This window comes from Setaria italica, chromosome V, assembly GCF_000263155.2.
Source record: "Setaria italica strain Yugu1 chromosome V, Setaria_italica_v2.0, whole genome shotgun sequence".
In the NCBI taxonomy this organism is placed as follows: domain Eukaryota; kingdom Viridiplantae; phylum Streptophyta; class Magnoliopsida; order Poales; family Poaceae; genus Setaria; species Setaria italica.
Genome location: NC_028454.1, coordinates 32,821,990 through 32,833,131, shown reverse-complemented (window position 1 = coordinate 32,833,131; position 11,142 = coordinate 32,821,990). Strand labels below are relative to the sequence as shown.

Below are 11,142 nucleotides of genomic sequence, written 5' to 3'. Positions count from 1 at the left end.
TTAGCTACATGTGTTTAGTGGGACCCACATGTCATATATGGGCCCACATGTCATCTTCTTTTCTTTTTTTTTTCTCCTCATCCTTATCTTCTCCAACCCGCTAGAGCTCCCGAAGGCCCAGGCTGCACGGCCCCTGCTCGCCCGCCGGAGCTCCGCGCCGCCCCCGCTCGCCCCCGCCGGAGGTCCCTGTCGCCCCGGCCGCGCCGCCCCCGCTCGCCCCCGCCGGAGGTCCCAACCGCGCCGCCCCCGCTCGCCCCAGGCCGCGCCGCCGGAGGTACCCGCTCGCCCCAGGATGCGCCGCCGGAGGGGCCTGCTGGCCGTGGGCACCGGCCGCGGCGCCGGGGTGCTCGCCCCGCCGGCTGGACCCGCTTGCTCCGGCGGCCGCTCGTCCCAGGCCACGCCGTCGGAGGTCCCTGCCGGCCGCCGACCCTGGGCACCGGCCGCGCCACTGGAGGACCCCGTCCTGCCGGAGACGAAGCAGCCCCGCGCCAGTCTTGCGAACGGAGAAGGACGGAGCAGACGGCGCCCGAAGTGGGATGACTCTGTCCGCTCGTTTTGGCCGGACGGGGTCATCCCGCATCTTGGGAGCATATTCCCATTTGTGGACCGTCCCGTCCCTCGTGACTCCGAACCAAACACTATCAAATTTGGGACCGTCCCGCCCCGTCCCGTCCCGTCCCCGGTACCAAACACACCCTAACAGTCTCACTCACCCACCCTGTTTACCTGGCCGTTTTTACATTACCCTTCTTCTTTGCTTGTACTCCTACCTCTCTTTCCCCGCCCCTTCCTCCTCGCTTCGGATTCCCAACTCCCCCTCACCCCACCCCACCCCACTCCACCCCGCTGCACCAACCATCCCAAAACCCTAGCCCCCGCCGCCCACGCATTGTACTCCTAATACTATTTGTTTGGGATTATAATCCACCTAAATATCGGCCTGCCCCCCGACGCGCGCTGCACTATGGTAAATATCACTTTACCGCGAGGTACGCCCCGCGCCCGCCCCGCCCCGCCCCCCGTGATTTTCGATTCCCCCGGTCCCCGAGAGCGAGAGACGGCTGTTTTGGTTGGCTCGCAGGACGAACGGGCGAACAGGACCTTCGTTGGCGTCTACGCGCAGCCGCTGCTGCACCAGCACCACCACCAGCAGCTGCAGCAGAACCAGCAGCAGGACGGAGGGTTCTACCCCAAGGACGCCGTCATGGCGGCCGTCGAGGAGTGCATGCGGAAGCAGGCCGACGCGCTGCTCCACTCGCTCGACGGCATCGGGGGCCGCCTCTCGCAGCTCGAGCTCTACTGCTACAAGCTCGAGAGGTCCATCGGGGAGCTCCGCAGCGACGTCATGGACTACCACGGCGAGAGCACCGCCAACTTCAGGTGCATCGACAAGAATCTCAGACAGGTGCGTGCGCGCTCTCCGTGCGTCTCGGATCCGGGTACGCATGGCGCGCCGATTTGTTTCTCGAGTAATGATTTACTAATAATTTCATAATGCCATTCCGACGTAACAGTGAGATTTGGATTTCTCACTTATGCTTGATGTACGATGCTTAAAGTTGTTTCTTTCCCCCCGCAAGATTGTACAATCAGCAGTGGAGTCAACCCCACTGTCCCTGGAGATGGGATTTACATAGCATCTTTTTTTATATATAATTAGATCTACATTTTGGTCGCCAGGTCCACAAATCTGTGCAGATCCTTCAGGACAGGCAAGATTTAGCTGAGACTCCGAACGAACTAAGCAAACTTCAAATAGCGCATGAGGCGCCTTCTCACAAGAGTGAAGCCACTGGTTTTTCCATGCTTGCGCCAAGGGAAAGCGACCACAGCACGCAAGTTCCGAAGCATGAGGTTGCCCTTTTGCCGATTCACCAAGTTAATGGGATGCAATCACCTGCTGTCCAGGTCCAAAGCAGCAACGGGTTTGTTCTGCAGCACTTGGTGCCGGTCTCTTTGAGCGCACAGCATGATCAGCAGCAGCTGAACCAAGCTCCTGTGTACTATGTGCAAAGCCAGGATCATGCCAAATCCACCGAGAGCAAGACGGCGGAACCTTTGGTTCAAGTTGTGCAGCCACTTGTCCAGAACCCTGAAGCCAGGGTTGCGGTTGAGCTACCTCAAAAATCTAGTCACGCAACTGAGTTGTACCCTCAACCACAGAATCACAGGCCCCAGATGCCTACCCAGCAGGTTGATTCGCACGCATGGCATTCCCAACAGCACATGGTGCAACAGCAGCAATACATTATCCAGCATGTTTCGCGACAGATGGCTCAACAACAATCGTCATCTCCTCAGTCGCAGAGTGCTCCTCAAGTCACACCCTTGTATCCTTCATACTGTTCCCAGAAGCCTGCCAATGCTAACTCTGAGCCAATTTCAAGAAGTGTGGCTGTGCAGCCTCCATACTCTTCGCCGCAGCAGAAGCATCATGAAGTTGCTCATTCATTTTATGGCCAAGGCAACACAATTTTGCTTCCAGTGGCTGATCATAATATCCAGCAGCAGCAGCCACAGTCACTGCAGCCACACAGCCAGGGCCCCTGTCCTCAACCAAGCCAGCCCAGCCATTGTAGTGTTGCATCTTATGCTGTTCAAGGAAATGGGCAGACCTATAGCTCACGTACAAGAACCCTTCTAACTGCCCTGCAACTGTTGTTGCTATTCTGCCTCAGCCTCAAGCTACTGCTCCGATGGCGTTTCATCACTTGGGACCGCAAGCCGTGCACAATCATCAGTTTGGAAATATGGTTGAAACAGCCAGTGTAGTAGGGTATCCACGGGATCAAGTCGAGATACTTCCGGTGGTGACAGCAGCCCAACCTGCCATGGTTGATAAGCTTAATGCTGGCAGCAATGTAACATCCCCACGTGAATGGTCAGCATAGTGGATAATGGGCAATCATATATTCCACTGCTTCCAGAACTTACTACCATACATATTGCAGTCGGAAGCTCATCAGGTCTACGAGTATTTCATCTGGCTCCTTTTTTTCATCAGCCAGCAGATTGAAATAGATCCTTCTGTCTTTTTTAGCTGAAGGTCAATCTGAAATAAAAAAGCTAGGTTAGTTGAGTTTGATTTTCGGCATATGTCCTCACTTTTAATGGGCATATCTCCTTGTAACCGGTGGTGAACTTTTATGCCTTCCTTATATGAATATATAACGGGTTTACATAAGTTGTCAGATGTTAGCTAGGTAGCTGTTACCGTTGGTTTTAACAGCTGCTGCTTTCTCACAGCATCTCACAGAATCAGTCACCGTTGATCTAATCTGTTTTGTGTATGGAATAAACGACATATAGCTGTGCTCCGAAAACTTGAATTGGCTTTGTTTTATCTTCTTTGCTTAGTACTATACTCTTTAAGTTTGAGCAATAGTTTGGACATTAGGTCACCGTAGAATGCAAGTGCTGCACTTGCTCACAAGTAATAATGGGCACTGCTAGTGAAAACAAAATATCGCTTGCCATAGCGACCGAGAATATCACATATCAATCTGTGAATTGTTAGTGCGATTTACTAGTTGGATATCTGTTTCTCGTTACAACTTGTCCTACTAAATGCCAGCTGGCAGTTTTGATGTTCATTCTTTAGTACAGAATTACTCGTACCACCATCCAATTATTAAGGCCATCAAACCCATCAATCAAGGCATGCCTCGTAATAATATTTGAATATGACTTTGCTTCACCGATTGACGCAATAGAAAAGTCTAATACATCATCACCATCACTTGATACCATTACCAACATACTTGCTGCATGTTCAAATAATATAAGCATATAACTGAATCTTAGTTTGCTATCCGTTACATAAAGGATAGAGGTTAAACAGATAGACAAACAAACCATAGACCTCTGAATAGTCATCGATAACCTCTCTGAATAGTTATCGGTAACTTCAGACTTCACTAGGTGTACACAAGTGTAACACAATGCTCTTCTCGGTGTCAAATTGTGCTGGACCTCTGAGACCATACTGTCAATGCTATTAGCAGCCACCAAAAAGTTACCACCTACTAACGTGCGTGTATTGTGGGAGTGTATTTGTAAATCTGTCGTACTCCCTTGGCCCCTTCCTCCTTTTGCTACTTCCTGCTTCCCGCTTGGATGCTCTATCCTCTCTGAACCCATTTGCAGCATTACTACTGCCTGTGACATCAGCCTTCGACTTCTTTCGTGATTTCTGTTTTGATTTGGAGGACTTCCTTTTTTTAGATGGGGAAGAGCTAGTGTCCTCCGATGTGGATTGACTATTTCTGGGCAATGGTTCATCCTCGTCTATCACATGCCAATTGTACACTACATCGTTCTCACTATCAAACTGCCGGGTTACCGGTTCCCAGGGTTCCGTTAACATGTCAGGCAATTGATCTTCGTTGTTCCAGCCTTTTCGGTCAAGGAGAATCGAATCTGGTCTGACAATGGTACCCAGAATGCTCTTCTTAGGTCCCAAGTTTGTAATCAAGTTTGCATCAGTTAACAAAGAGTATGCCTTCGAAAATGCTGACTTCACCTAAAGCATGATTAAAGATTTTCTTCATCAGAAGTCCAGTACATATGAGTTTTCTTATGAAAAAGATTCCAGAGAAATAGTATAAAAATGCAAATACCAAGTTAATCAATATATATTGAAAATTGCAGGGAAGATGACTTTATGTAAGCAACCCTGATGGCTGGATGGTAATAAGAAAAGGGGAAAGGGCAACATATGGGTATATGGACCTGGATTGCTGTGAATTATCTGTACACTACCTAGCAGTTGTTAAGGAAGCTTGCTCCAAACTGATGATAAGTAGCATTGATTCTTTAATGGATAACACCAGGAAAATGTTATTCCATAGTATATTCCCGTGATGAACCAGCAAAGGAACCAACCAATTTTTTTTTAAAAAAAGAGCTTTTTATCAATAGTTACTAATAAGAAAGCGTAAGCATTATGAAAGAGCAAATCAGTTAAATCATCATACAAATTCTAGGTAACATATCCATAGCATTGACAAAACGGGAAGACAGAACAATGGGTCCAACATGATAAGAGTATTACCTTGAAGTAGTTAAATGAATTCTTTCCAATATCATTATCTGGTGCCTGGAAATCACAATTTGAATATGTAAACTTGCAACTGAAGATGCACAAGTTATTTAATCTAGGTGAAATGGACATTGGACAGAGATCTTACCATGGGATCCTGAATAGATAAAAGATGGGGCCGATCAAGATTCATAAAGCTACAGAAACATATTAGAGATAGGATCAGTGAACAGCAGAAATGAACCAGTAAAACAAATGGAACTTAGATGTGAACAATAGGGTTAGAACTTTATGACTTCAATTATTTTAACCTATCACGGTATCACCTTACAATTTTTCAGTTATCAACAAAATTTGCATATCAGGCTACCAATCTACAAACAACAACAAAATGTTTTTAAACAGTAACAGACAAAATGAGATATGTTGTTCCTTAAAAAATTGTCAGTTCCTTAAAAAATGAGATATGTTGCTAGTTCTGCAACATTTCCTAAAAATAGGGTAACATGAAAGCAGGTACAGTTGAGCTCCCATTGAGCAAATGAGCCAATGGCAGTCACAGCAGGTAGGTTTATCTATCTGGCATTAGACCATCTAGCAAATCATTGACTTACTCTTTATCAATTTTCAAGAAGAATGTCTTTGCAGAGTTGCAAGATATTCCGACATCATAATGGTTCAACTTGCGCCCATAAAAATCAAAAAACTTGACCTGCACAAAAAGGGAGCAAATAATAAGTGATGTCACTTCCATATCTTCATCACAAAGTGAAGTACCATGTTTCTCCAAGGCAGTAGCAAAGACAGAATGAAACAAGATTTTCAAAAGTAGGACACTGCAAAGCTCTCGTATGCAGTGAACCAATACGAAAGTATTATGAGAGAAAAATATCACTTGTCCATAAATAAGAAAAGTTTTCTTCTTAATACAATGATACGCAGATCTCCTGCATGTTCGAGAAAAAATAAATAAGAAAAGTATTACTTACCAAAAGAATTCCCAAATTGTGTTCCTTGGCCTGACGATACCCCAGAATATCTTTCCCACCCCAGATCAACTAAAAGAGAATAAATACTTGGTGAATCCACAGGTTGCAGATTTCAAGTAAATAAACAATGACACTACAAGAAAAGTACGATGCGGTTGAGATAATTGTGTTAAAAGGGCTTACATCTAATGCATTTCGATTTGTTTATACCTTAGATTTCTTGAGAGTTCAGAACTTAACTATATCATTAAAAAACAACTTATTGTGCTTTCAACCATTTTTAAGGATTTATTTGTAACTTTCAAATATAGACAGCTCAAGTCAGTAGATCTTATTTCACCTGTAGATGCGTGATCAGCATCGTGAGAAGAGCATATGACCCAATTCCACCTGAATAGACCTACCAAAAAGAGTGCAGTGGTCATTAGAAATCTGAATCATCCTAACAGTTCTATATAACGACCTTTTAATAAGAAAACGAGCAACTAGTCACCATTTTTTAGTTGAACTGTACCTCATTAAGCTCTCTTTGATGCAGAAAAACCTTCAGAATCATACATAGAGGTCTTAAAGCAGGCAACTTCTTCACAGCATCCTGCAGTACAAAATGGAAGAGATTGGTCAAAAGAATCAGGTGAACCAAACTGCACGTAATCATCTGCCATAGGTTAGCTTCAACAGAGTACATGCTCTGTTTCATAATGGAGTAGCTAGTTGTTCATTTGAACAGGTACCTTGATGAAGTCTGCAGCTTGTGGCCCACCATCCACATCGAAGCTGGAACAGAAAAAGGGAGATTATATATTATACAAAGAGGCAGTCTGGCACAAAAGTGAAAAATAAAAAAAATGCAAGAATTATTCGTATGACTAGATGAGAAAACAAATTGAACCTGATATCAAAAGCTATTCCACTCTTTGTTTCCACAAACTTCACGATTGGCACACGTGCCTTTGCTATTACCTGCGATATAAGAAAAGCAATGGTCCATCAGCAAAATAAGCAACTTAGTATCCAATTAGTTGACAAAAGTGGCAAACGTAGAAAAGAATGGTGATAGCTTCCAAAGAATGGAGTTTACTGGGTACCAAGTTAAGGGCCCCTTTGGCCAGGCACCAAATGCCTCCGGAGCACCCCAGGAGCCAGAGTTGTGGCTCCAGCGGCTCCTTGTGGTTTTTTGAGGGGGAGGGAAAGGAGATAGAAAAAAAGGCTCCAGTGAACAGTTGTGCTACAGTACTTTGTCAGGTGGAGCCGGAGCCCATAGGAGCCATGTTGAAGGGGCTCTAAATAAGGCCTTGTTTACTTGCCAATTTGGGAGTGGCAAAATTGGCATTTTGCCATAAATGTGACACTGTAGCGTTTCGTTTGTATTTGTGAATTATTGTCTAAATATTGACTAATTAGGCTCAAAAGATTCGTCTCGCAAAGTACAACAAAACTGTGCAATTAGTTTTTGATTTCGTCTACATTTAGTACTCCATGCATGTACCGCAAGTTTGATGTGATGGAGAATCTTCTTTTTGCATAGTGCCAAAGTTGGGGGTTGGGGATGAAGTAAACAAGGGCTAACTGATCATTTCAGGTGCTCATTTCAACTGGATAAAAATTGTGTTGTCCTTCGTTGGCAAGAAAAGAGTATTGTATCCGCTAGAAATCTTGTAATATGCAGTTCACAAACCAGAAAACGAACTTGCACAGATGCTAACAGATCAAAGCAGGGCGAAAACTGGGACCTGTATCTTTTTAGCAACACCTTTCTGAGACAATGCTTTAGCAAGAGCATATAGGCCAACTTGAGGAGTCTTAACTCTGGAATCAAATATTACAACCTGCAGCAATAAACCAATGCGAACTTAAACAGATAAATGAGTAAACATCTCATAAAAGGAATTTATATGAAAATATGTTTCCAGGTGAAAGACGGAAAGTGCAAGTTTATAATAAGCCATAGATGATGTACCCCAGAAACTTCCTTTATCATGAATGAAGGTAACAAAGTATGTTTGCTTGATATCAAATTAGCTAGTGCAATTAAAAGGTGAATACAGGTCCACGAAAACATGACATGTCCAACAAAACCTAATATTGCTAGTACTAACTGTCACATCTCACTTTTTTAGACTCCCTATCAGGCAATTATGTTGCTTTTCTGCAAAAGGAACAACAGAAGGCATACTCTATTCTTCTAATAAGTATTCCTCCCCACTCGTTATTTTTTCCATTATCTCATATATATTCTTCTTTATGATCAGATACCAGTGCTTGCTATTGCTTCATATATGATAATGAATAGTTAACTATAACCTATACGGGCCTTGCTATAGTACAAAACAGAATTAGAAGTCATGTCATAAATCTTTAGCTCTTTTCCATAGTAGGATAGAGAAGAACAATTTGTTCTAACAAAGTAAGCACTATGCTCCAGCAACTAATACAAAACAAGGGAAAGCAAGTGAAATGCCATAAATCTTTAGCTCTTTTCCATAGTAGGGTAGAGAAGAACAATTTGTTCTAACAAAGTAATCACTATGCTCCAGCAACTAATACAAATCAAGGGAAAGCAAGTGAAATGCCAAGGTTCTAGAGAAGAGGAGGAAATGAAAATGCTTACATCGATATCACTTGTTGGTAGATAGAGCCCTGTTCTGAAAGATCCAAAGACTTCAACCTGCCATGCAAAACTTGGAGTCATCCAAATAGTTCAAAGCTATCTGCTACCTAGCACAAGAGAATCCGCTTGCCTTGCACTGGGGCCATATATGTTTGACAACATCGGAGACAGCTTGCACAGCAGCTGTCCGTGAAGATTGCTCTTCAGTAGAAGGTGAGATAAAATCGCAGAAGTCGATAATCTCTGCAGCAGATAGTTAATATCTATCAGTACCGCATCAGATAACAATAAATACATGTATGAGGTTTTACTGATCTCAAGTTCTATTAATTCAAGTCGTAGCAGAAATTTTGATTTGCAGGCCTGGATCAACTCCATAACATAGCTTCACTACTTTTTCCACAAGTATAAGACTGATGACTGATTCTTGAGATGGTATTTAACTATTTCTACTTAAAAAAATGAACTCTACTGAAACCACAAAAGCACTGTTCAACATCGCAATATTTTCTTAACATTTCTCCATCATTAATACAAGAATACCACTACAGGCTAATTTTAATCATCATTTATACTCAATAACTGTTAAGGATGCCATTACACCCACAGAAAACCTCATGAAGGTATCATGTAGACATTCCATGTTCATGATCCTTGGTATGGTATGTGCAGGCCTTCAACCCTGACATGTACATTACCACAACTCCCAAGCACCTATTCTGCTATTCAATACACTAAATGCCTTACATATGTGACCTTTCATCTCTTACAGAGTAAGTATATCTGATCACTTCATTCCATCAATAACTACATCAAGCCATAATTCATTTTGACACAGTAAGCCACAAAATTCAAATGATTCCAGAATCGAAAGTACCACCCTAAGGAAAACACCACTGGCAATATGCTTCTCATGCGAAACTGAGATCAAACATTCATAGCCAAACCATGGTACAAATTGTAAAGTAGGTTCTCTTAATTTACTCTATAAGCTCATCAAAACCTTCAAGTCACTTCACATGAGGCAACAGAAATCCACTACCCAGAGCAGTAAGAAAAAATCCTCACCCTTGTGTAGCTGCAGCATGGGGCTCCTGAACCGCCTCCCTCCCCTGAACCACGCGCGCTCCGACCCCTGCGCAGGCTGCTCCTCCGCAGCGCGGGAGCTCGAGGGCGTCGCCGCCGCAGCCGCAGGCACCGGGGCCCGCGGAGAGGCCGCCTCGGCCTCGGCCTCGACGGAGACAGAGGCGGAGACGTCGAGCGAGAAGAAGTCCGCAGCGGGAATGTCCAGCAGCGCGTCCCCAGCCGCAGTTATCTCGTTGCGGAAGACGGCGTAGGTCGCGGTCGCATCATCCTCGTCCTGCCCCGCGGCGGCGAGGGCCGAGCGGGGCTCGGCGCCATCGTTGTCGAGGTCCTCCTCCGGCGAGAAGTCCAGGGTCAGCCCCGGGAGGGCGTCGTAGACGTAGTTCGTCGTAGTGGTGGCGTCCGCTTCGGCCTCCATGGCGGCTGGGGCTACGGTGGCGGCCGCTTGTTGTCTCGGCGGCGCGGGGGAGGAGGGGACGGCTCGTTTGCCCTTCTTCCGCTTCCGGGTAGGCCCCGCGTTCTTCGCGTCGCAAGCCATGGATTGGGCTTCAGGTGATGCGGGGGCTTTTTGGTTGGAGTGGAGGAGACGGGCCGCGCAAGTTTGCTGGCAGGGTTTTGGCGGTGGTGTGGTGGCCCGAAGAGGAAATGAAATCGTAGGTCTGCAAGATTTATCTGCGGCCCGCGAACAGCAAACGTACCGAGAGCGGACTTCAATTTCCTTCATCTCCGAAACAAGAAAGACTCCTATGCGGTTGGCAGCACTCCACTCCAGAAAAAATAGCTTCACTTCACCAACTCCACAAAATTACCTACCAAACACGTCCAACTTCATAAACTTCAACTCCAGAAAAAGCGTGAAGCTAGGAGTCAAATCCACGTTTTTCCTCGAGTACCTCAGAGAGTTTCAGACTTCCTCGTGAAGTTGGAGTTATTTACCCACATTTGCCACTCATTACACAACATACCGGTTCGTTTCTAATTTTTGTATCCCCTCCCCATCGCCGCCGCCAGACCACGTCGCCACCAACCGCCGGACCGCGCCGTCCCCAACCGTCGTCGCCCGCCATGGCCGGCTCGCCCCCGACCGCTAGAACGCGTCGCCCCGACACCGTTGCCCACCGCCGCTGGCCCGTCCCTAACCGCTGAACCCTGCCGCCCCCCACCACGGTTGCCCATTGTGCCCGCTCGCCCCCGACCGCTAGACCCCGCCGCACCCGCCCGCCGCCACCTACGAGGCCCCCTACGCCTCCGTGGCCAAGCCGTTGCCCGCTACATTTGGCCCTTTGCCCCCTGCGGTAGCGCCACCGTGGCCAAGCCCTGCTTGCATGCACCATCGTCAGCAAGGCCAGCGCGAACAGAGGAAGGGATGCGGAGAAAAGAGAAGGGAGGGGGAGAGGGAGAAAAGAGATGAGATTGAC

The 11,142-nt window shown here is 46.2% G+C and overlaps 2 protein-coding genes across 2 annotated transcripts; one reads left to right on the top strand and one right to left on the bottom strand.

Annotated features, from left to right (window-relative positions):
• The first annotated feature begins 964 nt into the window (after positions 1–964).
• On the top strand, positions 965–3,184 carry LOC101763540 (mediator of RNA polymerase II transcription subunit 15-like). Its single transcript, XM_014805323.2, is given in 3 exon segments — positions 965–1,405; positions 1,681–2,620; positions 2,623–3,184. Coding segments are annotated over 3 exon segments (1,650 nt in total). The 3' UTR covers positions 2,892–3,184.
• Positions 3,185–3,712: 528 nt separating this feature from the next.
• On the bottom strand, positions 3,713–10,277 carry LOC101763137 (non-canonical poly(A) RNA polymerase PAPD5). The gene is made up of 13 exons (XM_004969442.2): positions 9,710–10,277; positions 8,772–8,884; positions 8,642–8,698; positions 7,764–7,859; positions 6,923–6,993; positions 6,765–6,807; positions 6,545–6,625; positions 6,371–6,430; positions 6,031–6,099; positions 5,656–5,753; positions 5,190–5,238; positions 5,054–5,098; positions 3,713–4,522 (listed from the first exon to the last, which is right to left on the bottom strand). Exons 1-13 carry the CDS (start codon positions 10,260–10,262, stop codon positions 4,016–4,018), a joined length of 1,842 nt encoding a protein of 613 aa, XP_004969499.1. The 5' UTR covers positions 10,263–10,277; the 3' UTR covers positions 3,713–4,015.
• Between the last annotated feature and the right edge of the window lie 865 nt (positions 10,278–11,142).